At 43.0% G+C, this 27,924-nt stretch overlaps 2 protein-coding genes across 4 annotated transcripts in view; one reads left to right on the top strand and one right to left on the bottom strand.

The window, feature by feature from the left end:
- Positions 1-10,401, top strand: part of b3galt1b (UDP-Gal:betaGlcNAc beta 1,3-galactosyltransferase, polypeptide 1b) — a 20,776-nt gene extending 10,375 nt beyond the window's left edge. Inside the window, exon 2 of the mRNA XM_053876947.1 lies at positions 7,761-10,401. Within this exon, the coding sequence (XP_053732922.1) occupies positions 7,839-8,882 (1,044 nt within the window). The 5' untranslated portion in view covers positions 7,761-7,838 and the 3' untranslated portion in view covers positions 8,883-10,401. The remainder of the gene's footprint in view (positions 1-7,760) is intronic.
- stk39 (serine threonine kinase 39) lies at positions 9,671-27,924 on the bottom strand. 3 transcript variants are annotated; one of them, XM_053876946.1, is made up of 18 exons: positions 27,475-27,924; positions 25,695-25,807; positions 25,279-25,387; positions 24,712-24,847; positions 24,198-24,253; positions 23,346-23,455; positions 22,749-22,850; positions 22,278-22,411; positions 22,138-22,186; positions 21,997-22,062; positions 18,853-18,975; positions 18,182-18,211; positions 17,742-17,798; positions 17,299-17,360; positions 12,938-12,990; positions 12,817-12,860; positions 12,657-12,721; positions 9,671-11,754 (listed from the first exon to the last, which is right to left on the bottom strand). In XM_053876946.1, the coding sequence occupies exons 1-17, from the start codon at positions 27,578-27,580 to the stop codon at positions 12,698-12,700; spliced, it is 1,374 nt and encodes a 457-aa protein (XP_053732921.1). In that variant the 5' UTR covers positions 27,581-27,924; the 3' UTR covers positions 9,671-11,754; positions 12,657-12,697. The 3 variants fall into 3 exon arrangements, with proteins under 3 accessions (XP_053732921.1, XP_053732920.1, XP_053732919.1); XM_053876944.1 differs by having other exon boundaries at positions 9,674-11,754; positions 12,792-12,860; positions 27,475-27,923; XM_053876945.1 differs by lacking the exons at positions 17,742-17,798; positions 18,182-18,211 and having other exon boundaries at positions 9,673-11,754; positions 12,792-12,860.

Genomic DNA, 27,924 nt, shown 5'->3' with positions numbered 1-27,924 from the left:
CCTCTGTGTGTGAAAGGAGGATGTCTGTATATGAGTGTACATTTGTCAGTAGGAGTGTGTGTAGATGCTTGTAGTGTGTGTGATGTTGCAGTCAGTCTGTCATTAAAGCGCTGTTGAAGTGTGTTCTCAGTGTATGTAAAAGTGTGTGTTGCTGGTACTGTGATTTGTCAATTGCTTCTAACATGTGCGACAAGTTCGTCCTTATTGGTGAGCGTGTCGAGAAAGATCTGCATCCATGTGTATATACTGGCACACGCACACACTTTCTAGGGCCTAATGCTCAAGGTAGAAAACAAGGGTACCCCTCACGAAAATCATTGAAATCTTGCGATTATTATTGTGGAATTTATTTCATTTTGTTTTCTTCAGTCATTGCTGGATTTGTTCATTCTGAAGATTTCTCCATTCATTTCTGTTACTTCCGGTAAATAAATACATTTGCGTGTGTCGGTGACAAAATCTGTCGTCCACACTTGAGAAAATGGTGTAAGACGTATGACACTGCATTACTGTAGAATAGTGGTTAAAGCAGAGCATTGAGGAAGGCAAGGTTAAGGGTTTGAGTACGGAGCATTTTACCATTTTTTAAATCGTTTTTAGGGATGGGTGTTATGGCCTTTTCACAAGAAATTGGATTCAGGATTTCTTCTGGCTTTTTTTCTCGTATTTTAGGGAAACAGCTATAAAATAATTAATAATAATTGTACCGAAACGTAATAAATGTAACTCCCATTTAGCTCCTGGTGAATAATGGTGGATAATACTAGCGCCCCCCTCTCCATGTAAACATAGGACCGGGTTCTTCTTAAGCCTAGCTGCTCACAACGTCTTCGCCACAGTTACATAATTTAGAAAAGGGGAGGGAGGTCAGTCAGTCTAACTTGTCACTTGTTAGCGCTAGCCATGTTGTCCCTGTCAATCTGAGGGAAACAGTGGAGGACGCAGGAGAATCTACGGAAACTCGGGTGATTTATTTAAAAAAAAAAAAATCATATTCGTTAATAAAATAGATGTACCACTCACGCATAATCATTTTTATTAACCATATAGTATGTTAAACAGTGAAAAGATATTCAAAAACCCTGTCAAACCTCTGGCAGTGAGAGATTGCATCAGCAGTTTTCTGTATGTGGCCGACATCGACTTCGTTCACGTACCTGCCAAAAGCTCGTCTCAAGCTAAGAGCAAACACAGTGGAAACTCAACATGGCAGTGCGTGTGCTTGAAGGACAGGCGTACCAGGAAGTGATGATTCAGTTCTGCCATTAATGCATTTTAATCATCCTTTTTGAAGAGGAGCGGCAGAAAATCTAAATAATTTAACTGTTGGATGGCGATTAGGTCAAGACATCAGTCTGGAAATGAAGAATCTGGGGCCGGGGCTCCGTGGCCCCTTCCGCAATCTAGGTCACTCATCTTGACATCAGACTCACTCACTCACTTAAATATGTATTTGTTCAGCATTCTTTCACTTTTCTGTTCAGTTGCCATTTTCTCTGATCTGTTTTAGCTCCTGATATTGTAACTGACTTTTTAGTTAGCGGCTGTATATTGGCCGATCAGTCACGTAAACAGGTGCAAGAAATTATGCTAGAAAATGCTCTTCAAATAGTTCCTTTTTAAGATCCTTTCTTCAGGAGAAGCTTCATTTGTGTAGCAGTGTGATCTCTTTGTCATGTTTCTTAAATTGGCCACGTTGTAGTAATTCTTTTTCAGGGCAATGCCGATAAAACACTCATCTGCACATTATTTCGTTCTGTTTCACTTTGTCTTATTACCAGCTGCTCTGTAGATACTCTTTTCTCTCATCAAGACCTATCAAGTGAATTTGCTGAACCACAGTGGAGGCGAGAGTCGGTGATTAATAAGTCTTTATCTGCACACCGTCATGTTCTCTTTAATGTAGCCACTCAGCCAGGGCCCGCCCCATACAGAAGGTGTCTACTCTGTGTGGTGCACACACTCTTTTTTTAAGGGAAGGTTTGGACTGCCACATGTGTTGTTGAGAACCTGTTTGGTTTTTATTCAGATATCAGCTTGAGAACTTCTGGGAGGTGCAGGAACTCTCAGTGTTCAATTGGTGCTTTTATTAGTAGCTACTAGGTAGAACAGTTGGTGTGTGTTATCATCTAGGGATGGGACTGATCCGATCCATTATCGGTCAGTCTGATCCGATACGGATCTGGAATCTGAGCTTCATGTTTTCAGCTGAAATCTCTTCACTGTCAGCTGCTTTGCGAGTTCGCTGAAAACTGTGGAATGGGTTGCCTGTACGTTGGTGAGAGATGTGCCTCAGGAAGTCCATTCCACAGTTTGCAGTGAGCTCGCGGAGTGCGGTCTGAGACTTCAGCTGAAAACAGGTAGCCATTTAGCATGGTAGCATTTAGCAGGCGTCGTGAACAAACACCGGATGTTTTCAATTCGCAAACGCACTTTGTGTCCTTAAATTTGTCAAATATCTTGGACGTAGGACTTCAGACGTCTTGTCCCGCAGCACTGGATTTATTTATGCTCCATGAGCAAGTATACAATGTTTTGCTGACCAAATAAAGCAGTGCCTTGTATCCATGCCCTTTCTACATAAGTCGGGATTTAATAAATATCTAGATGTGAAACCTTCAGAGATGCAAATGTGTTTTCAGGATGATTATTTTTCTGTTGTCAGGATTTGTTTTTCCTGGCTTCTTTCTATGGTAATATCGGTATCGGCAGATATCCAAATCCATGTATTGGGATCGGATCTGTAGTCCAAAAATGTGGATTGTGATTTAAACATCTATAATGAAAATGAACCAAAGGGCAGCTACCTCTGTCACCAGCCGGCCATTAGCATCATTCAAAGAGAAACCGTCTGTTTTTTTAATGTCTAGTTTGTCACAATCTAAGCAGGATAACAGTTGTCATAGATAAGGACTGAAAGTCGGTCTGACCTGTGACTTGGCCCGAAGCAACTTAACCTGCACAGGAACACCCTGCTGCTGCACTGCTTTTGCTGCAGTGGCACACCATGACAGCGGCAGCCAAATTGGAGTTGGCACCAGTTTGGCACAAAGCCATCAGATGAAAGACAATCTGTGTTGTAGTCCTGACGTTCAGGCGTACGCCATGTGAAAGTCAATGATTTCATATAGTGCTGTAAAAATGCACAAGGATTTGTTACATTATTTTAAAAAAGTTTCTCGGATACAAAACAAGTCTCAGACGTGTCGGAATCATCACCTGTTCCCAGGGCATTGAACCCTAGGGCTAGAGTCTCACTAGTCTCACGATACCATACAATACACGATATTCATTCATGATTTGATGCAATGTATGGTGTAGGGAACCTGTGTGTTCCACAGCTGTCCAGCACAGTCTGATTAAAGTAGTGCCGTAACTTCTTGACCTTCTGAGGAGGCGTTGCCTGCTCCGATGTTTGTGTGACAGAGCTTTCAAACTGCCATAGTTTTATCAATGACTTCAGCTTCCGTCCCATACATTTGATTTCATGCCTCTTATGTTCACTGCCGTGGTTTTGTATCCCTCCGCGTCAGCAGTTTTTGCTCTACGGTGAAACTAGTGGCTGGAACCAGAATTGGTCTCCCTGCACAATGGTGCCGTTGGTTTGAATGAGCTTAATGTGATGATACCCGCAGCTCAAATATCGATAAAAAAAATATATATATATAGATAGATATACCGACATATACATTGCAATGTAATGTAATAGCAATTCTCCCGCACATGACCAAACTGGTGTTGCCTTGCTTCGTCGCTCTTCTCACAGGCAGCATGATTTAGACAAGTCAGTCTATTGTATGACGTCAAACTACTGCAGATCTTTTCCGCACACTGAGGGGATGAAAGCGGGGGAACATAATTGATTCTGTTTGGTCTTCAGATCATCAATCCGTCTGTCGCTATTTCACTCCGATTTAACAAATTAACAACCTGCATTAGCGCCATCATCCACTCCTTTATTCCCTAAACAAGGCTGGAATATTAGTTGTAATCCGTCACTTGGCAGATGGTGTTTCATTTATTGCCGGTGATGAATGAGATGTTGCTACTCGTTTTCAGAGACATTTTTGAAGCATCGGCGCTCAGCTGTGATGCCGTTAATATCAGAGGCCAGACAGGCGGAACACGGGCGCGGGTGTTTGACAGGCGTCAACCGGAATTTATCCAGCAATACACTTTGATGGCTACAGACTTTCTATTAAGACCTGGCTCCGGCTTTAATCTGGTGGGATCTTAAATCTTGGAAGTTTTGAAGCGGGCTGCATCAGCAGGAAGTGAGAACATCTCCGGTCTCAGCGGGGGATATTTGGCGTCGATACCCGACTGACGCTGGCTTCCTGCTGGTGCGAGATGTTTGGCTCAGTTCTCACAGCTTATACGTTCCCTGATGTGTAGAGGTCACCTCAAGCCTGCTTGTGCAGTCACGTCTTATCGTCACACGGTGTAAAATATGTTCCTTGTTTGCATTATTTTCAGTCACTGAAAATATGTCACTGAGGTATGGGAGCCCATGTTGCTGAAACATCATTTCTGAGTGACTGAAAAGATCATTTTGAGCCCCAAAATAGGTCAAATTTTTGACATCTACACTTAAAAGAAAGATATATTTCCATAGTGTTGATGTTAGAATGGCTCTTCTGGGTCACTCTGGTTTCCTCTCACAGTTCAAAAACACTCACTGGGTGCTTATGAGCTGTTGATGCTGGTTAGATGATTGACTCCAGCCGTGTGCCATTAGCCAGGAAACAGAAAACACAAAAATGGAAGTTACAATGACCAAAATAAAAGCGAATCATGACAATAGTATATATATTAGTATACATAAGCAAGTTTTTTTTTCATCAGAAAACTGAATGCATTTTGCACATCAGGTCTTCAGAACAGGAAGTGCTATGGGTGTAGACCAGGGGTCTCAATCTGGTCCTCACAGAGCCTCAGTGGGTGCTGGGCTTGGTTGTTTTGAAGGTGTCACTGAGGTATGTGAATCCATGTTGCTGAAACATCATTTCTGAGTGACTGAAAAGATCATTTTGACGTCTACACTTAAAAGATATATTTCCACAGTGTTGATGTCAGAATGGCTCTTCTGGCTCACTCTGGTTTCCTCTCACAGTTCAAAAACACTCACTGATGACTGTAAATTCTCCATAGGTGTGAGTGGTTGTCTGTCTGTGACGGCCTGATGGTCTGCTCAGAGTGTCCCGCGCTCCAACCCCCCGATAGCTGGGAGCCAGGCTTGGCTGTGTAACTGGTTCAGCCTTGCATTAGTTTAGAGAAAACGTCAAGTTCATTTAATAATGTGTTTTCTAAAATTCTGAAAGCGGCAGAACGCAGAGCTCAGATCAGAAAGTCGATGGCTCCTTTGTGCAAACTCCCCTTTGTGTCTCCAGCAGGAAGTAATAAAACAGTCTGGAGTGTGAGGAGTAGGAAGAATCGGATCCCTCCATCTCTTCTGTGGCTCATTTCCCCGAAGAACTGGAAAGCACATGATGCTGAACATGATGATGACAGACTTTAGAAACCAAGTGCATACGTCACACATTTCAGTACTGAGTGAAGAACGAGAGACCATTAAAATATGTGTTTCTTATATTCATCCAGGACTGTGAGTTAACTTCCTTTATGGCTTGATGGTTCTCTGTCATTGAGAGTTCTATTTACAGCACGTCCACAGTCAGAATAATAGTTTTACTAAAGTTTCGCCTCTTACTATCTATTATAAATCGAGAGAGCTGACACCTAATATAGTGTATATAAGTATAATAAGTGTCGTGATGAGGAACTCACAGGAGGCAATATGTGGGGAAAGTACAATATATAATGATACAACAATACATCCAGAACAGAAAGCCAAACCGAACCGGAAGAAACAAAGCCAAGTCAAAATGTCAAAATATATATGTATGTATAAGCAAGTCTTTTTTTCGCCAGACATCTTAATGCATTTTGCACATCACGCCTTCAGACCAGGAACTGCTATGGGTGTGGGTCTCAATCTGGTCCTCACATGGCCTCAGTGGGTGCTGGGTTTGGTTCCAGCCAAGCATCTTTTCACCAGTCAGGTGTCTGAAGACTGTAGTCAGTTGTCAGTCTGGTGTTGCTTGTTTCAGCTGACACCTGATTGGTTAAACTGTGTGTGTGCTTGTTTGGTTGGGGAAAGATGAAACCACATGAGAGTATTAAAATGAAGTGAAACAAGCGGATATTACATAACATATCATGGAGGTGGACATGAGCACGTTATTCGCCGAAAAAATCCAGAAAGAAACATCGTAATAACTGAAGTCCGTGGCTCGCGGAACTTATGACGCCCGTTCCAGACAAATGAAAAGATGGACGACCCCCGTCTTTCCTTTACGTGAAGTGCTGCCCACGGCATCAGTGTACGGTATGATGTGCTTCGATTGAAAACCTAGTGCGTCAACATACAACGCTGAAGGCTGCCTTCGGCGTCAGCATAGGACTCAAAAGTTCCCACCGTCAATATGTGACACCAGGGGTTGGTTGTCAGGTGTTGTGTGCACAGTTGTACAGGTATTGTTTACTGTCTTAGTGAGATGGGTTTCCCATTTTTGGTGAGGAGCTAGTAACCAGTGCGGGCGGCGGTGTGGAGTGCGACGCATCACGTCCTGAAGAATCCTTGTGTTCCTGCCACATGAGGGCAGACTTGTAATTAACCTTTAGGAACTGCGCTTGTTATCAGGCGCCTGAGCCGCCGCTGCTTCCTCTGCTCAGCTCAGTCGCCAAGCCTTTCTAATGGAAACCTTGTGGGGTTTGTTTTTAATGTTTTAAACCAAACTACGTGCAGAAAAAAGGAAGATTGTGAACTTGTTGTGAGGCAACAGCTTCCATCAGCTGCGCACGCTACGCCTCCCAGATTAGAGTGAGTCAGCGTTTCTTCTCGCTCCACCAGACACGTGATAACAAAAGGACTCAGGGCCACCGTGGTCCTCCGGTTCAGTGTTCTATGAAACGCCTGATCCTGCCTCAGTATAATGACGGCAGGCTCTGCCGAGTCGCCCGCTGCTCTGAGCATGACTCATCATTTTTCCACTGAACTGATGGAGATGCAGGACGTTTTCGCTCTCTTCATTCTGACTGCAATAATGAAGTTGCAAGATAATTCCAAGGTTTAGTGAGACAAGTAAACAAAACAGTCTTCCATCACACAGTCACAGAGTGGAGGCACACACACACACTCAGAATTCAATCTTCATGTATGTTTCCACTGTGGGAGGAAATTTTGGGTTTTGGGCGTCATGCAAAAAAACATCAAGCAAAAAAAATATATATAAAACAGTAATAAATAAATCAGAATCTGAAAAACTTTATTAATGCTGAGGGAAACTTTGTTTTGCTCTGTAAACAACAAAAAATGTAAATATAAAAATGTAAAATACAAAATACTCTTTAAAAAAAAATAAACAGACAGTGTAGGAAAAAGGAAAAGAAGGCTATGCACATAGTGCACATAAAGACGGACATGTAAAATATCCAGTATTTAATTTGTTTTTGACCCTTGGAATGTGCAAAATATTTTGGGAGAATAATCCATTGATACTGTTTGTATTTTATTTGATTTAAGTCTATTTGTATTTGTAAATACTAAACAGTTATTTTGTATCGAAAAACATTTGACACCCCGAGCTCGCCCCAAGATCAGGAACTCTGGGGTGGTCGGCAGAGCCAGGGCTAAAACCCCAGCAGATGTGTAAAAAGCAGAGGAGCTGTGTTAACGTCACGTTTGTTCTCCCTTCCAGACCTTAGTGCACCCTCCCCAGGAGAGGCCTTCTCACCTGACCCATCACTGATGTGAGGCCAGACGTCTGGGCGGCCTGATGGCGCATCAGCGGCTCAAACGCTCCGAGTGGGAGTCCCCTCCCAAGTGCATGATCATGCCTTCAAAGGTGTCGTGCTTGTACCTGCTGACGGTGGTGTGCTGGGCCAGCGCGCTCTGGTACCTGAGCATCACGCGGCCCACCTCCAGCTACGTGGGCAGCATCTCCGTGCCTATACGCAAGACGGTGAAGCCCCCCAAAAACATCACCTTCAACAACATCCGCACCCGACCTCTCAACCCGCACGCTTTCGAATTCGTCATCAACGAACCCAAGAAATGTGAGAGCGTCACCCCCTTCCTGGTCATCCTCATCAGCACCATGCACAAGGAGTTTGACGCCCGGCAGGCCATCCGGGAGACCTGGGGGGACGAGAGCGGCTTCACCGACGTCCAGATCCTCACCCTCTTCCTGCTGGGGATGAACACCGACCCCGTTCTCAACCAGATGGTGGAGCAGGAGAGCCAGATCTTCCACGACATCATCGTGGAGGACTTTGTGGACTCCTACCACAATCTCACCCTCAAGACCTTGATGGGGATGCGCTGGGTGGCCACCCACTGCCCCAAGGCGCAGTACGTGCTGAAGACGGACAGCGACATTTTTGTCAACATGGACAACCTGATATACAAGTTGCTGAAGCCCACCACCAAACCCAAGAGGAGATACTTCACAGGCTACGTGATCAACGGGGGGCCCATCAGAGACATGCGGAGCAAGTGGTACATGCCCCGAGACGCGTACCCCGACAGCAAGTACCCGCCCTTCTGCTCGGGCACCGGCTACGTGTTCTCGGCGGACATAGCGGAGCTGATTTTCAAAACCTCGCTCCACACGCGACTGTTGCACCTGGAGGACGTGTACGTGGGACTTTGCCTGAGGAAGCTGGGCATCCACCCGTACCAGAACAGCGGCTTCAACCACTGGAAGATGGCCTACAGTCTGTGCCGCTACAGACGGGTCATCACCGTGCATCAGATCTCTCCGGAGGAGATGCACCGGGTCTGGAACGACATGTCCAGCAGGAAGCACCTGAAATGTTAGCGCGACTGGCCGACAACATTGACTTGCCTTTTCTGACTTGATTTTAAAGTGTCAAAGAATGAAAACAGAACGCTTGACTCGAGGGCTCCACTTTATCATTTGATGCGAAAACGTCTCAAGATTGTTGAAGAGTTGCTTCTTTTTTGTTAAAGCCTCTGATCTGTCGTTGTTTTTGCGCATTTGTTTTGCACACTGTTTTCAAGTGATGAAATGAGCCTGACTCTTAAGTTCTTTCATTGAGGTCAATGAAGTCATTCTTCGATCCTTCATCCATCATGGCTTCCCTTCCTGTACTGAATGTTGATCCCGACCGGCATCTTTGTCCAACAGCAGCCCCTTGTTTGGAGTCATTTAATGACATGCTTTTTTTTTTTTTTTTTCTAAACAGGAAGTGGTTGACAAGCAAGGCAGTCTTGCACTATTTGGATTTTGACACCATTTCTTTATTTTTGACACCAGAACAACAGCAGAAATAGAATCAGCTAGTTTTTCAGTTTCACATTATCAAAATCAAATTCCCTTTTTTCTTTTTTGGGGGGGGCGGGTGACTATATGCTGGAAGACAGCAGTCTATTTTTACTCCTTTTTTTGAGGCATTATCAATTATACAGACAATGTAAACTTTGGAAAATCAAGCGACGCATTTCAAAAGTCAAATCATTTCAGTCAAAGACGGCTGAACTGTTTTACGTTTTTAATCGCACCCCAGAGATCAGTTTTCTACATTTTTTTTCTGGCTCATAATAGCTGCAAAATACACATGTATCCGTATATTAACACCTACACTTACGCGACCCAACGGAAGCTCAGTCATCTGTAGGGCACTCGCAGTAGACTTGCTGAATAAAATGGTTTGGACTCTGAAAATAGGTGACTTTTTTTCCGCTGAATGGGCTTTGTTAGTTTGTATGTCTCATAAGTATGTAAGAGTCTTGTCTACGTCTTAAATGTAGCTAAACCAGATGAGACAAAAGAGACTCCACAGATGCGCTTTTCTATCCTGCAATGTCAAGGCGTTTACAGCAGAGTTTGTGGCAGAGAAAACACACGAGTGATGGACTCTCTGGTGACCTTTGTTTATTTGTTTGTTACGTCCCTTTAACAGCAGCTGTTCTGGTTACTGAGCTGCTGACTCAGCAGAACTAACAGGGAGAGAATCCAAAAATGGAATGGTGAAATCAGAAATGTAATTTTCCTTCTGCTGTTTTGCCGTTTGCATCATCACTTTATCGCCTTGTTGTTTTGAAGCCAACTTTGTTTCATAGAAATGTGTGCCTCTTCTGTCAGCGAAGGACAACCAGCAGCGTCTTGTGGTCACAGATGGGGCCCGAGTGTCGACAGTGACCTCTTTAAAATGCTGAGTCAGAATTTTCTCTTGGACTTGTGGGTTGCTGTTTATCCATCACAAGATGTTTTCTTTTTCTATGAAAAAAAAAACAATACTTGAACAATAAAACTCTTCAATTGTTGCTGTATTTTATTTCTTGGTCAATTACTACAAGCACCTGTACAGGTCCTGAAGGGGTCAGTGGAGAGGCGAAAACATATTTTAGCACAATCATATTTTGGGGCATCCCGCACATTTGAAAAAAATATTTTGTTTTGTGAAGCAGGGATGGTCAATTTTCTTGTCAATCGTTGCCCTTCTTTTTGTTTCCTTCTCATTGGAAAAGTAGCTTTTACTGAAGTTACTTGAAGTGAGGAGGTGGCACGATCTGAGAAAATGTCTCCTAAGAAAAACAGTTTATCAAAAAGTAAAAATTAATTCACAAATAAAAAGTATCTATCATATAAAATATGCCCTTCATTTTTGAGCATTGAATACATTCAAATGAAGTCATAAATACATTTAAAAACATCTTTTGCAGTATCTTAAGAGACTCAAACACAACGTATACCTTGTTAATGAATTTATTTGTTGCTCCTTTTTCCACAAATTTAACGCCAGCTGATTACACAGTGGGAATTTGGTTATGCGATTAAATGGTACACAAACTGTATGTACACCGATAACAACAAGTTACTTCATCTAGAATGACTTTCCGTGACCAGCTCCTGAAATTGATTCCGAACCTCCAAAGAAGTGGCTCGTTGGACTCTAGCTTCCACTGCAATACAGTAGGTTTGATTAAATACTGTATATTGAGAGCAGGTTCGGTGCAGTGCGCTGGGATTATGACCAGGCCTGGTAAGCCGACAGTCCTGCTCTCCACGTGGCCTACCACCGCGACTGGGTGCGATAGGCACAGAGAAATGAAGAAGGCACCTCTAGAAGACTGAAGCGTCACCACCGTCTGGGACATGAAGCACAGTAGTGTCCAGGTCTCTGCTCCGGTCCGTGTTACAGACAAGGACAGGGCAATACATTGTATCAGCTGTCCAGACATTCATCTTGGAAATGTGCTTATCTCATTGGTTCATTCAGGGTCTCAATTCCGCTGACTCATGGAAACTCGAAAGTAAAGACAGAAGTTTAAATAAATTATTATTTGTTGTACAAGATGAAGTAAAAAAAAAAAAGGAAGAAATAAATAAGACATTCAGAGCTACGTCTTCTTGGACCTCCTGAGTTCGTCTTCAGACTCCTGATCCCCGTGTGTGTGTGTGTGTGTGTGTGTGTGTGTGTGTGTGTGTGCTGGGCGGTGGAATGTCGTTGGGCGTCGAGGGACAGGAGTTACAAAGCGGGGACATGCCAGGGCTCCGGCTCCCGGTGAGATATACTTCAGTTACTGCTGCGGTTTGTTTCCCAGTCCTTCTTGAAGCGTGGCTCCCCTCTCACCTGCCGCAGCAGGGAACATCAGCTAATGCTCAGCTGGGCGAAGCCGATCAGCTTCACCTCATCAGGGACTTCCGAGTCGTCGCAGCCAGAGGCCTGGAAAGATCAGCGTGAAGGTTCAACGCCTGCGTCTGAAGCTTCCCTAAAAGGTTCGGTTAGCTTGGTGGAAATACCGGATTAGACCAGCGGGTCACTCTGAACTTTGATTTAGTGCGTCTCCAATCTGCTCTGCTACATTCCGGAGTCCTCGAATCTCGACGGTCTGTGGCTCGGGGGCCACATAAGGCCCCTTGCTCTATTTTCGCGGCCCTCTTGAGCTCAGACTTAAACTATAACTAACCAGTCGTAAAGTTTCTAACAATTCCTTTGTCCTGTTATGTTTTCAGACATGACTGGTTCGGCAGTAAATATAACACAGAAGACTCCCCTTTTTTCTTCGAGTATTTTTTGGTCCTCAAAATACATTGAAAGAAAGGTGAAAATATATTTTGAAGTAATCCTTCTTCAAGTCTTTCTCAGATATTTGGTCCATTGCTCTTTCATGATTTATATTGAAATAAAATGCATCTCAAATGAAGCTTTTTAGGCTTCATGGCACGTTTGCACTTAATATATTACTTACATTTAACCTTTTTGTCCTGGTTATTTAGGCATATATTTTTCATTTTCCCCTTCATGTTTCATAGTCATCGCCTTTCGTTTGGCACAATGGCCCCTCTCAACCCCCCACTGACCTAGACTAACGTCGCAAACCTAACATCTATGTATGAACAATAACAACACATTTGTTATGACAGTTTATATAGTGATAGTTAGCGCTGGCGACCCACACGGCGCTACAGAGCACCACGGAAACGGAATCACTTCCGTGAAAGGAGCCACACCCAACAAGGTAAACAACGACACAAACAGTGGCATTCACACCAGGAAAACACGTTGTTTTGTCCAACCAAAATATGACTCAAGCTTCTTCAAGCAGCAGCAACACATGGACTCACCAACTTGAAGGTCAATACTCTGTAGGTCATCGGGTCGTCAACTATCTTCTGAAGGTTAGCGGCAACTGGGGCGAGAAGAATGCAGACCATAATGAAAACATGGGAGTTCAGTGGGACAGGCGGGCGTTTCATTACCCACGACAACGTCGTGTCCATTCACCAGGCCTGCGGAGAACAGCTCCTGCGAAACACCGTCGGCCGTGTCTGGGCAGGGAGAAGACTCAGCGTGAGGTCATATAGAGCGAGCTGGAGCCGGACACATGAGGTCGGACGCTGCTTACCTCGCCCCGGGGTGAACTCGAACCGGATGTCGTTGAGCTCCTTTTTAGAATTCCTGCCAGGATAAACCACATTTCTTGAGTGTCATTTCTTCAATCGAAATTTTGAAATCTGAATCTTGAACTCCCAACTATAACTCGTAATAGTTCCCAGTATGGTGAATAATATGATACAACTTCATCCAACAAAATAAAATCACAAAGGCTGTTCTGGGTCAAGAGAGTGTCGGCATGTTCAGTGGAAGAAGCACGGAAGGTTATATATGTGTATATTTTCTCCACAGGTTGTCTTTGTGGAAGTATATTGTAAAAGTAGAGGCCAAAGTAGAGGCGTCATCATGCAGAAGACTGTTGGTAATAGTGAGCAGTGTAGTTGTACACACTTCTGGGAGAAACTTTATGGGGGAAAAAAACCCTGAATGTCAGAATAATGAAAGAGAAATGAATTATGTCTGTCATGAAAGACAGAAATCCTCAGCTATAATAGAAATGTCAACAGAAAAAATTATGAAAACCATACATTCCTCAGAAAAAAGGATGAAAATGTAATGAAATATGCAATCTCAAGAAAAAAGTACATTTAAAAAATGGAAGAAAAAAATAAAAGGGGAAAAAGCCATGAAGCATTGAGAAAAAATATCAATAAGACAACCTTAGATGAAAGAATGAATATATAGACATTTAAAAAAGAAAAAAGAAAGAAAAGAAAAGAGAGAGCTAATAATAACACGTCAAATATTGCAACAAACAAAAAACAGCTAATGGTGAGAACAAATACATAAATACAAAAAAGAATGAAAAATGATCAATAATGGAAACCACACAGGCATCAGAAAAACGTGAGAGTAAAAAAAAATGTATTAATACAACCGCAAAAAAAAAAACTTTCTTCAACAACCACAAGTTTAAATAAATGTAAAAAAAACATTTTTTTTGAGAAAAAGAAAACCTAAGAAAAATATAAAGACATGTAGCCGCTAATAAGAAAAGAATTGACGGAAAGATGTCAAAATAAATGAATAAATAAACCTTGAAGCATTTGCTCACAGTTCAATGAGCATTAGCAAGCACTAGCACAGCGTCTGGTGACGTGTGGTGTCCAACTCAGCTCAGACAAGTCACTGATCTGAACCACCAGCCTCCTCCAGAATGGTCTTCACTGGCTCTGCAGCAGGTGTCAGAGAGCAGAGCTGAGTTGGACTCCCCACCAAGGTCGAGGAACATACTCAGGTGGTCGGGGCTGTTTCCTTAACATCTAACATTTCTCCCAACAAAAGCTCCTTTTGGTGTCAGTGAGCACTTGGGTAAACACCAGGGTCAGGGGAGAGTGAAGAAGCGCCATCTCCAGATCGAACCGCACAGTGAGTACCAGTTGCATGTTTGCTGTTCGGGCCTTCTAAGCCGCAGTGACATTGGGACAAGAGCATGCGCACAACGGCAAACTTCTCAGGAAATCTGCTGAAAACGCAAAGACCTGGCGGACGGATGAAGACTGAATCTTGATATCCACAGAAGCCTTCGACGAATAGGAACAATGGTGCTTCCGGAGGTCATTGACCCCGACAGGAGCTTGTTAGGAGGAATCAGCATCAGTTGACTCCCTCGTCTTCACCGTGGTTTCTTAGCGTGTGTTGTGCTTTGTTTTCCTCCCAGCAAACACAGACAGTGCCGCTTAAATAGGGGTCTGCCCCTGCAATTCTGGAGCAGCAGTGACGAGAGGAAGACATGAACAAAAGGGTGGCAGGAGAAACCTGAGCGGGGTCTCATGACTGACAGGAAAATAGAGTCAAATATTCCCTGTCCTGACCCTGTCATCGTCCAGGGACTGTGAGAAAGTGTCCCACTCAGATGGCTAAGAGACATGGACAAAGACCAATGATGAAGGCTGGTGAAGATGGAGGAGGCCGCTGAACAAGGAGCAGTGAAGGAGGGGCGCGTCTCCAAATGATACCACAGTGGCAGAGATTTGATAAATCCCAGACAAGGATGTCACGCTCGAGGGGCTGTCAAAGTCAAAGAGGCACCATTTGTGACAAAGCTCAAAACTTTAACAGAAATCCTAGGGGTGAATTTCAGTCTGGCAGAATGAGTGAAGGATGGTGCAGCCCATTCCACTCAAATGAAGAGAAAAAAATGGCTAAAAATCAAGTGTTTAGTTAAAGTTGACGCGGCAAGGATTTGATGCATCCACCAGACCGAGGGCCTGGTGGACAAGAGGCAGGAGAAGATCCAAGACTCTTGACTGGTGCGTTCTCAGCTTCCTGGTTCTTTAATAGATGCAGTAAGAGATGACTTTCTCAACTTTATCCACTGAGCCTCATCAGACTTGTGATCTGCACACACGCCTGCGTGCCGCGGCTACTGAAAACCCACCGTCTTTGTTATTCAAATGGCCACTTTAAATGCTAAATATAAACCCGTCTCTCTACTATAAATAAAGTAAATTGCCTGTTATGCAGCGACGGAGGCAGCTGGATGATGGAAAACCTGAGCCCCAGAGCCAATGAAGTGTTACTCTCTTCCTCCCCATGACAGGAGCAGCAAGACAGAAAAATGAGCATGAAAAAAGCGGCCTACAGCAGAGCTGGGTTGGAGGAAGACAATGCTCTTTTCAGGAGTGTGGTTGTTTATTTTTAAACTTGGGATTGAGAAGAAAACCCCAGCACTCCTCCGGCGTATTTACCAAGATAAACAGAAATTAAAAAAATCTCACCCTTTTATCAATTCCATATATAGTTAGTATAGTTCTTAAAAATCTTTCTTGAGTCAATAAACACACGAGGTCAAACACTACTCAAATGAAAGTGAAAGTTACAATGTAATATTGTAAAAGCAGCACTCAAAAAATTATTGGCTATGTACTTCAAAATAGTATTAAAGGACTTTAGTGGTCTGCATTATACTGCAATCCAATGTCAAGATCACCTGAACATTTACACCAGGATATACCTCAAATATACCTCGAATGTGAAATAAACTGCATGAGAAGAAGAAGCAACAAGGATCTATGTAAATGTGGAGGAGCTTTTCAGGAAAGTGTGTTCAAAAAACAAAGCTCCAATTGGAAGGACTCATCACCTCCAACTTTCAGACACTGGATGTGACAAATGCGATGTACTTTTTACAGCTAGAAAAGATTGGACTGGACTGAATACTGACACATTCAACCCTCTATTGAACCCACACTCATGTATGTTTTGCTGTGTGGCTTGTTTATAGTTGTTATTATTATTATCTTTTATTATGGCAGAAGGAGCAAAGGGATCTGGTTTTGAATTTTAGCGTAAAAATGTAATAAAAACATTTTTTTTTTAAGTAAAGCTCAAGTTAAAGGTTCCCTTTTGTGGTTTTCTAGTGCCAGCTAGATGAACCGACATCTTACGCTGCACTGGACTGTGAGAGTATAAGATCCATAATACTACAGTTCCAGTGATGTCACTACGCAAAGGGTCATGGGAGAGACGACACACCACCGATGAACAGTATGTCTGTTCTTGAGTGAGGACGGAGTCTTGTTTTCATGAGATCTAGGGACTTGTTTCTATCTTTCCTAAAGATCCTGACACCAAGGTGCAGAGGCTAACCCTCTGCACCTTGGTGTCTTTCAAGACAGGTAGCAGCAGCTTCAGGAGAAAATCACAAACCTACCACTTTGAAATGTGGCAAACAGTAAATTGTCTAAAACATAACATCTACATTGAATCGAGCTGTTCTATCGTAAAGCTCACTATTTTTATTTATGATTTACACATTCCTCTTTCAAAGACGCACCATGACTCACACCAAACTGTTCAAAAACATTTGAATGGAAGGATCTATATCAGGAGTCAGGAGTAAATCTCTAACATTTACTGTATGTCTTCAGGTGACCTCTGGGTGGTGTCGGACTATAGGAGGAAAACCACAGCAGCATGGGGAGAACACAACTCCTCAGAGGAGGGATCCACCGTGTGCATTATTGGTCAGATCATGAATAGCTGCTCGGTTAGGATCTCTCAGTAACAAATAAATCTGAAGCACACAGGCTTCAGAAATGTATTTTTAACTTGAAGATTGAGTGAGATTCAAGTTACACTTCTCCTTCTCCATAAGTTCCTACTTTTTCACTGAAATACATGTTTAAAAAAGCCTACACGACCATAACAATGTCAGCCAACCTCACATTACGCTCTGTTTTTTTAATGTTTAGTCAAGCTACGTTTGTCATCACTTATTTACTGCCTCAACCACAACATCAACTCTTTATTTATTTAACACTCTTACACTGGCTAGAGACAATAATATGCGCTAACTTGACTCTAACAATGTAGCGGTTTTCAAGACCAGGTCCTCCGGGATTTCCTGGAGAAACGAAAGCGTCTCACCTGAGCCGAAGCACCATGTTCACAACGCCTTGGATGTAAGTGGTTTCCCCGAATGGTTCAACCTGCGTGAGAGGATTGGTTAAATACAAACGCATGAGTAAAAGTGAACGCATGATAGACGCAGGTGTTGAAAGGAAAAGAGGAAGGGAGGTGAAGGGGAGGAACAAGACGTGAAGACGCCATATTTAAGCCCTGAAATAACAGCATGAGTGTAGCTCAGAGATCGGCGCGTTGTCAAAACAGCCAAAGAAAGTGGCTTTAAATGAAAGTACTTTTTGATGAGACGCTGGCAGACAGAGCACTGATGCTGTCAGGCAGACAGCCATTTCGCTGCCAACCAAGAGACCAACAATCACGCACCGTGACAGACACAGGTTTGAGAAAAAATCAGCGCCATCGGAGCAACGACTCGTGACAAATTAGAGCTGCTCAGAATCCCTCACCTGGGGATGCTGAAGAGACAACCCTTCAATTGGGACGTCGTTGGCATTGGCATCGTTCTGAGAGGAACACAGCAGCAAGAGGTATTATTGAGCAGACAATATTACTGTCTGGGAAAATGGTTGATCAGAGCTCATTCCAGAAAGACAATGACTGGTCCCGCGACAATTAACTCAGAGAAAAATGAAGCCCAAACAATAGTCTGGCTTTACAACTTTGATGAAACTACCAATGATATAGCAGAGACATCATCTCTGACTTGTGAACCAACTCCTTATTTGAGTCAGTTGTGTGTTTAGAACAATGCAGGACGCAGCAGAGTCAGTGAAAATACAAAGCACTTGTCTGGTTGAGGTGGCTGTAAATGATGTCTCAGGCAAAATGAGAATATATATATATATGGGAAACATTCAAGAGATGAATTAAGGTGATAACAACTTACATCGTCTGGTTCCACTTTGACCCTTCTTGACTGGAGGGAAAAACCAGACACTTTGCTGTTAGATCTGTAGAGGCACTTAAAGATATAAGACATTCACAAACTGGTGCTACAAAGCATCAGTTCTTTGCCATGTTGATTTTTACTGGATTGTACCTATTTTTTCACAGTATGAAGCAGCTTGTGAGTTCTGACTGCAATGGGCAAAAAATAATAATAATAAATTTCATATTATTTGCAGTTCACCATAAAATATGGATTAAAGATGTGAATAAATAATTTGAATTAAATATGCACACATTTAGAAAGGTAAATCCCTTATAAACGATGAAATATAAATATTAGCCCCAGAGCCTGTCATGATCTAGAAGTGTATTGACCTATTAATCGATGAGAGAAAACTAAAAAGTGCTGACAAGTACAAGTTCAAATAGAGGCAAACCTCTGCAATGGCGCGCCCTCGTGGCCAAAGAGGAAACTTGACCTACAGTACTCAGGTTTGTTGAGACCAACAGCAACAAGGTGTTTCTCTTTCATTTCAGGCGACCAATACTGACAGACTATTGACTATTTCCCCTTGTTGTAAATGGCTGCAGCAGGAGGTGAACAGGAGTCAGACACAGGGTTTGGCCTCGGGTTCGACATGCAGACAGTCCTGTGAAGTGTTGCCATACCCTGCCCTGATTGACCGCTGCCTTCCCCTCCTCGCTGCCTTCGTCCAGCTCGTCGTCGCTCCACTCCCAGTCTCCATCTTCCGTCTTGTGTAAATGCCCGCTGGAGCCCGGGACTCGACGTACCTAGGAGTCCAACGGTGGACACATTATCAACTGCTTTCATTGTGAGAGCTCTCCTCTGTTGTCAGCGTGAACAGTATGTAAAGGTTTAATGGCGGCTGACGCACAAATCTAGCTACTGAAAACCACAGCAAAGCACCTGAGGAAGTCAAAGCCGAGGGTCTAGACAGCCGACGCAGCGTTGTGAGGCAGGTTATAACAGCACTGAGTAGTTCAAGCCGGCACGCAGGACACTAAGCTGCTAACAGGGGACTAAAGACAAGGTAAGGTGAAGAACTACCCCACTGGTGGTGTCAGGTTTATTTTCCAAACCAGAACAATGACTTGGATCAGGGTCCTTCAGCAAAACAGACACAACAACCTGTCATTGTCTCGCACCCAAAAACACAGAGTGAGAAGAAATGCGTGTGTGTGTGTGCGGGAAAAAAAGAGGATTATTGTGAACAAAGTCATGTGACTGAGAGAGCTGCAGCCAGGTGAACCTAATAGAGAAACCTCTGACAGACGGAGAAGGGCTGCCAAAAGATACCATCAAGATTGAACAGATGATTTCCAAGGCCTTCCCCCACATGGAGGAGCGTCACACACAGCACAGACCGGCCCAGCAAGGAAGTATAGTCCAAATATTGTGATCAAAATCACCTACTCGGATGTGTCTTATACCATAACAAAACAATTCAAACGACAGTAATGTAACTAAGTCCACATTGAGGCTGAATTCCTATACAACTCAATTTTCATCACCTTTATATGTGAAATCAGAAATTTGTTCTAAATGTTTCGGGGGTGCCTTTACATACGTGTGAAAATATGGAGTCCGATTACAAACAATGTTTTGGAGTGACCATGTGCTTTTCATGGATCAGTATAAAATGTTTCAAAATATATTCCAACTCTCGGTTTGAAAAGAAAGATGTATTCACTGAGTAAACATTTCACTTTCAGCTTGTATATATAAATGTAAAACATTTAAAGGAAGTGAAATGACCTCATTTATGAGCATTTTACTGCTAAATGATAATCATGGCACACAAGTAAAAAAGCAAAACACACCTACAGTAATTAAATCAAATAGTGAGCCTTAATATTTACCCTTAAAAACAAACATGATAAAGGCAATAATTGATTGTTTGTAGGAGGTTGGAGCCACGTAACAGCAAAGGACAGCTTTTAAAGCAAGGAATAAATCCAATTGTTTCAGCCCAACTTTTCCCGCTGTTCAGTTCAAATCCTGCTGAAATGAAACCCTCAACTTTAGCTGGTCGATGCTACATAATTTCCAAGTGTAGAAGAGTTTCCTGTGTGTCCTCAAGTGTCCATTAATATTTTGACAGTCAGCCCTGTGAGAGATCTTGACGGGAGGTCAAATGAAACTGATACTTCATTGTCACTCATGCGGACCAATCTCTCCGGCACACAAAGGATGCTTGATTTGCTCCTCAGCTTTTCAAAATAACTTGACTGCTGACAGCCGACTCTGGATCTGTCAGCTGCAGCTCATTCTCCGGAGGATATTCAAGGTGAAATCACTTCCCATTAAAGCCTGTTTACCGAGGTGTGCCGAAGACGCCTGTCCTTTAAAGGACCCCTATAATCAGTGTTTCCCTTCGAGTACATTGTGTGTGTTTAGTATGACTACAGATCCCACAGAGGGTCAAAACAGAGCAAAGCAGGACACAGGAGTGAAAAACAGGGCAGAGCCAGTCTCGTTGGCCAAATAGAAGGTCAAAATGTTTGTGCTACTGAGACATTGCCGCTACCCTCCTGAGTGTGTGGCACACTTTTTCTGTGAGCTTGACAACCACTGTTACATAGGCTTTTGTTAATGAGAGGTCACTTTTACAAAGGTTGAGTCATGTTAACTTCTAAGTCATGAAGAGGCTTTTATTAAACGTGTACTGGGCACCACTAGCTCTCACATTCTGGGCTTTTGAATATAATAGGATCCAGTCGACAGGCACAGACAGGCACAAAAAAGGAGACCCGTTGCAAAATGATTGTTGTTGGGTCAGTTTGTTTGTGTTTACAAACATTCAATCCAATGTTATAAAACATAAAATGCAATTCTATTAATAATCAGTAGCACTGTGGTCGGACCACTGAAGAACAAAATGATGAAGAATCGCCTCCGTTCTTTTAAGTCTACTGCATTTTACTATGAGTTCTATTTGGAAACGAAGTAACTAAATTCAAAGTAAATAAGTCCACTCAGTATTACATAGTTCGGAGGAGCCGCTCTGCGCGGCGTATAGAGGAGCGGTTCTGATAAGAACTCATGCCTAGTAGATAGCAAAATACATTGGGGGCGAATTGAGGAGAGTAACTACTCTTTTTCACCAGAATTTAAAAATGAGAACAGGGCTGCGGAAGGGGCACTTTTCTCATGTGGATGGGCACCACTACCTGTGCACATCCCTGTTAGTTAGTGTAGACAGTCTTTTCACAGTTACTCCTCCACGTTGGTACAGCTGTAATCGACCGCTTACCATCGACAACCACATTCACGGGCTAGAAACACAGCGCGTGTAAAGCATCACACACAGTCACACTGACCACTCTGTCCTCAACCAGCTCGTGACCCTGTCAGTGAATTTCCACGCTGCCACTTTGCCTTCTGGCAATACCCTCCCCATTTCAGCACCGGCCATCCAGACCGGCTATTATGGGAAGCCAATAACAGCTGTGGCTGAAAACGGCACTTCCTGCCTGAAAATAGCTGCGAGTGGGCAAACCAGGCCAAAGACCATTGCCCAGCATTCTGAGAGCTAATTGAATGTGTGTAGCGCTGAGAGGTTATCGACACCGTCACCCATATGACTCTTGTGCAGCAGTGGCCCATATTTTCCAAGGTGGACCGATGGGATCGGGCATCCAAATGTTAAAGGAGCAGGCAGAGTGCGTAGTTTGTGTTGACAGTAAATCCTAGTGGACACAAGCTCATCAATCCCACCACATAGACATTATTCATGTTCATGTTTAGTCAATAACCGGGCGATTCCACAGGGAATGTCAGTGTCAACATACCTTTTTCGCTCTCTGGGAGATTTTTGGTGCGCAACACAAAAGCTTTTCGACCAGATACTCTTTGTTCTGCAAATATAAAGGACCCTCAGACACACAGTGTGCAGAGCTTTAAGATATCAGATGAAATCAATAAATGCCAACCTTTGCTTTTTGGAAAAATTTACACTTCAAAAGCTCTGCAGCTGCTGGCCTGCAAAAACAAAGGGATGGGAGAGTTACCGTAGCATCCGGATAGAGACAGACTTTCGTCAAATGAGAGTGGCATTAATGTGAATGACAACCTCTTGGCGGGGTCCTTCTGAAGGCACATAGTTATTAACTTTCTAAACGATTTGCCGTATTTCTTTAGCAACTCTTTGTCCTCCACCCCTGTCTCCAGGTTGGGCGGGTCATTCTGCAGAGTCAACATTAAGACCTGAAAACACAAAGAACCATCACACTTGAGCATGAAGACACAAGTCGCAATGTAAACTCAGTATGAATGATACACTGGCAAGAGTTTAAAATGAGTTGAAATAAAGAAAAAAATAGAAGATATAGTATAGTATATACAGAATATATTGAATATTTTTGAAATAATAAAGAAAGTGCATTGAAATATAACAAAAAAATAACAAATTCATGTTTTCCTTGCATCCAAAAATGATGGGAAAATATGTAGAATTTTTGGCGACGTATATTCATATTAGCTTATTACCGGTACGCTAACTCTTTTCTCATTTGTTGTAGTTGAAAGCTAATAAAACACTTACCTTCATGGGTGGGTAGCGATGGTAAGGTGCTGAGCCAGTTGCTAATTCTATTGCTGTGATTCCAAAACTCCAAATGTCCGCTTTAAAATCATAGCCCCGTACCTGCAGGAGACAAACATGTTACATTGTAACTCTTATGACAAAAAAATGACAATTAAAATTAAAATGTTACTAGCCAAAAGCTATACCAGCCTCACTATAGTTTATAGTATGTTAATATGATTAAAAAACATTTTAATAGGCTTAAACTCTGCATTTAAAATCCAATAGTCTATCAAAAATGACTCATATTTCATGACTTTCATTGCATCAATTTTCTTTTCACTATTTTTTTATTACTCAACATGACTGACATACAATTGACTGTATATTTCCCATATTTTATTGCTTGAATTTCAATATTTCATTAATATTCACTTAGAAAACTATCAAACGTTTGTGCATTCCTACTTCCGTTTAAACCACTTTCATTCTGTTAAGTTACGCTTCCACGTTTTTCTGACTGTTGTTCGGTATATATTATGACTATTTAACTGCTACAAAGTGAAAAATCAATAATATTTCTATAGTGCACGTGTCTCTTTGCGAGGATCTCACCTGCTCCATCACCTCAGGTGCCATCCAGCAGGGTGTGCCGACAAAGGTTTTTCGTACCTTGTGTCTTGTCATATCGCCCCCTGTGGCGAGGAATGCACTCACTCCAAAATCTGAAAATAAAAAGTGAACAAGAGGAGTGACGCCACTTAAAGGCCAGAACAAAACTTCAATGCCAGCGTCACTTTTGCATGACTTTTATTGACATCAGTCATCATCATCCTAACAGTGACCTGTCGCCTCCATCAGTGTTTACATGAGATAAACATAAGGCCGAAGGAGCCGTTGGTCTGTTGGCATCCTGTTTTCTAACAAATGATCCAGATGTGCATGAGGAAATACCAACTGTGTGTATTGGGGTTGAGTTTGAGCAGTAGGTGTGGAGCTTTCTTCTCTACTTTGAGGTAATCCTGCACTTCATTTTTTAATCTCAAGTCAAAACAGAGCTTTTCATGTCAAATAATATGTAATATATTTTTAAATCAATTCATTACTTTTAAGGTTTGGCTTGATTGTTTCAGAGCCATGAGACTTAGAAACATTAAATATGAAGTAGAAAGGAAACAAGTGTAGCAGCAGAGTTTCATGAAAGTAGCAGGTAATAACACACGATGAAAGCTAAAAATAAGTCATGGACAGTCTTATAAATGTTGGACCATGAATGTGAAGTGATCCGAGTCTGTCTGAATGAAGTGTCTCAGTATTTTGTGTACTTGTCAACCAAGAAACTGATTTAGTGGAGTATGTTTATGTAGAGCGTAGTACTGATACCCAGTTAGGAGATAAGACAGAAAACATTGAAGCAACTTCGGTGAAAAGATGAAAACAGTGGACAGATTGACGATGACAACGCACCTGCAATCTGAACAGAGCCGTCCTCTCCCAGCAGGATGTTTCCAGCCTTCACATCCCTGATGGAAACAAAGCAAAAGTCAAACATCATGTGGCACGTATTGATCCTTCCAGTTGGACGAGCTGGCCAACCTCATTCTGCGCTTGTGCTCTAAATGCAGAAAAGTAGCTTGAATGCTACTAACAAAGGCTGCTGCAGAGAAAAGAGTGAAGTCTTCTGGACTAAACTATATGCAGCGCCAACAAGCACCAAAGTGTTGAAGGGTACCGCGCCATGTCAGGTACAGTCTGAAAGTCTTCTGCCATAATGAGATCACATGACAGACCAGGTGAGAACAATAGCTTCCCAATTTGATAAGAGTTAAGTGAAGTGTGAATTGAATACCACCCCGCCAAAAAAAGAGACAGCAGTGGCGCTACAGAACCTTCAAAAAACTAATTTGGAGATAAAGAATGACTGACAGCTGGTTCCATTTGAACTTTGCCTTCACGTGGCAACACAGTTTCTCATGCATACCTGTGAATTTGCCCGTTTCTGTGGAGGTAGTCGAGACCCTCAAGGACTTCCTTTAATATTGTAGCAATAATTGGCTCATCCAGTGCTCTTTTGTCCTCGTCTTTGCTCGTGTGCTTGATTATATCCAGCATGGAACCTGAGAGAAAAAGGGAAAAAAAGCAGGGAAACTGTCTGCAGTGTCATAAAAGCGTCATTAAAAAAAGGTAGTAGTGCAGTAATTACAGAGTCATTACATCATATTATATATTTCACTGAGCTGCCACTTGTCCAAGGAGTTAAAAAGGACAGAGCCGTGACAAATGTGGACGCCGATCATTTTCAGACCTCTTTAAATTCATGTATCACCTCAAAATGTACAGCATTTGTTTGATCCCGACAGCCGTGACAGGAGACCCTGCTGTTTCACAAGTCTCAAGCAAAGGAAATGTTTCACCTCACATCCTCCTCTGATATCACCTCCAGGGGTGCGGCAGGGAGGTGACGAAAAAAACATTGGGAGTGTGTATCAAACTGAATCAGCGTGGAGGGGAAAAACTATTACAGGTGGTTAAGAGCACGTTCACTGACCTCCGCTCAGAAGCTTCATGACTAACCACAGCTCGTCTTTCACCACAAAGGAGGTGTAGTAGGTGACAACATTCGGGTGGTTGCACTGGCTCATCGCTTGGATTTCTTTCTGTAACAGTAGAGGAACATCATACAAAAATCAGCACGAGGAACACAAACAAAAATAGTGATCCGGAAAGCCAAGTGAACGCATGTTATTATATGTATTGGGGAGTTGAAATGAAGCATCAAGTGTTGAGAGAAACGTTGATGTTACAGGGGGTGTGGGAATTTTATTCCATGCTTCCACTGGCATCTTATATTTGGCTCACTAAAAACAGGTCAGGACGACCGAGACATTTGACGTCTCATTAATCGGTGTCTTGGTGACGGCCAGCTACAGTGAACGTGAAATAGCCCGTATTTGTTTCACTCACCAACAACTCGTCCATGCTGGTCTGGCATTTCTCCAGGTTGATTCTTTTGATGGCGACACGCTCCTGTCTGGGGGTGCAGAGGGCTGCCTGCACCACCGCTGTGGCCCCGCTGCCTGGACACAGAGGACATATGGAAAATTAGGACGACAAAAGAAACTTTTTTATTTAAACTGGCAGTGTTTACATTCTTGCGACTTCACTGCAAGTCAGGCCACGCTGGAGTAGTGAAGGTTGTCACACCGAAACAGTGACGCACACAAACAAACATGACTTGTCGAGTGTTGGAGCCAGATAAGGATGAGAAGGGACTACAAAACATCTGGTTAACACCCCGGCCGCTCTGAGAACAGAGATGAGGAGCTATAGCACCTTTGCTTATCAGCCAAGATATGACTTTTCAGTGAGACAACTTCGGCGACTGCTCCTGAAACTGTGACGGCACACCTTTACAGCTTCAGCAGAGCCATACAGGAACTTTTTCAGTTGTGATGACAGAGATGGTTTCACTACACCTTTTTCTGTTTATGGCAAAGACTACATTAGTGGTTAATATAAGCACATTTTCCGGTAGAAAGAAAAACAGCTTCTTAAAAAAGAGGTTGCCGACTCCAGATTGGTGTTGAACTTCACTCAATCTGTTCCAGTTTAAACCTGGAAATATCGTTTTTTTTTACTCTCACTGTGGCTTCATGAAATGTGATGTAGACTTGCTTCTGTTTAGACTAAGGGGATATTTTGTTACTTTATTGCTGGCTGAGAAAACACATTTAAAAACCTTTACAAGACGTGTGCAGGCGGGAGAATAAAGAGGTTCTGTTTTGACTTTTCACCATGTGCTGGCCACCTCAATTGAACTACTAGTGTTTAATATACAAAACAGATGTGAACGTGTACAGTTGGAAAATTACTTAATTACAATTATATTACGAGGAAATGGTCACATAAAATATATGTCTTTTGTCTGTTGAACAAAGACAAATCAGGGTTCAGGAATAGAAGTGAAGTTTATGCTACAAATACTTTCAGTTCTTTTGCTTTTTGACTTGTCAGCAACTTCAGTATGATTTGAATACGTGCAAGAGCCGTTTTTATTTTTAGTGATGAGCTTCAAAATCACGCACATGTTGACTAGTAAGAGGAAATATGGGTGCAGCTACATTTTATGTATTAAACATCATTAGCAAAGACTGAGCGATATCAAATTCATTATTAATATTGATTAAGAATACATCACCATGCAGGTGCCTTGAATTTGGAAAGTTCTGTTTTAGTGGTGTCCTTTTTTCATTATTATTTTTTGTCAGTTTTGCTTTGCTATGTCATGTTCACCGTTGTAAGTCTGTTTATTTTACGTAAAACAACTGCGTATAAACACACGTTTACTCATGTTATTAGTTATCGGTTGTTACCAAACTTAGTTTTGGTTAAAGTAATATAAAAACCGGAAAATACCACACATCTGACATGACTGAAAAGGTGATAAAATAACGCGAGAGAGTTTCCTCGTAGTTATCCGGAGAACGAGGAAGTTTCCTCCGATTTTTCAAGAGTTTGGAGCGACTGACTAAGTTAGTGACTCCTGCCTGAGCCGTCACTTGATACGCGTTCCTGCTCGCAGAACATCCGCTCCAGACACCGGCAGCTTGTGACGGTTCACATCCGCACTGCAAAGCCCCTGCGGGAGGCTCGCGCACATGAGAAAAAGCCGGTAGGCCTCGGCGCCGGCTGATAACCTGACCCTCGACAGAGACGAGACACCGTAACATCGCCATGTTCTCACCGATGACTTCCTGCAGCTCGTACGCCTCTCTGGTAATTGGCCAGCTGGTTGTCAGCGCCGGTGGCGGCTGTTGAACAGCCGCCGGAGAGTCGCCCTGGTCCGCCATGATGAGGAGGATGATGTTGCGCTAGTTGCCTCCTCTCCCAGACAGGCAGGCGGTCAGGCAGGCGGCCAGAGAGAGGGAGCCGAGTCCGACCTCTCCTCCGCGCGACGACAAGTCAACTGGCTGCTGCTGCTGCGGCAGCGCGGCGAGCACAGGAACCCGGAAAATAACGGAACACATGAGCGCACGCACTCAGTCAGGCGCCGAGTCGTGTCGACCCCATCGATTCTTTCTCCGCCATTTTGGAAAAAAAAGAGAGGAGAGATTATTGGAAAGTGGAGGAGAAGATAAAAGCGTGACAGCGCCTTTGTTTGAGTCACACACTGACACGTGCCGTGTGACGAGGG

This window comes from Synchiropus splendidus, chromosome 10 (genome assembly GCF_027744825.2).
Source record: "Synchiropus splendidus isolate RoL2022-P1 chromosome 10, RoL_Sspl_1.0, whole genome shotgun sequence".
In the NCBI taxonomy this organism is placed as follows: Eukaryota; Metazoa; Chordata; class Actinopteri; order Syngnathiformes; family Callionymidae; genus Synchiropus; species Synchiropus splendidus.
Note: the sequence above shows the minus strand (reverse complement) of the source record. Positions and strands in the feature narration are given on the sequence as shown.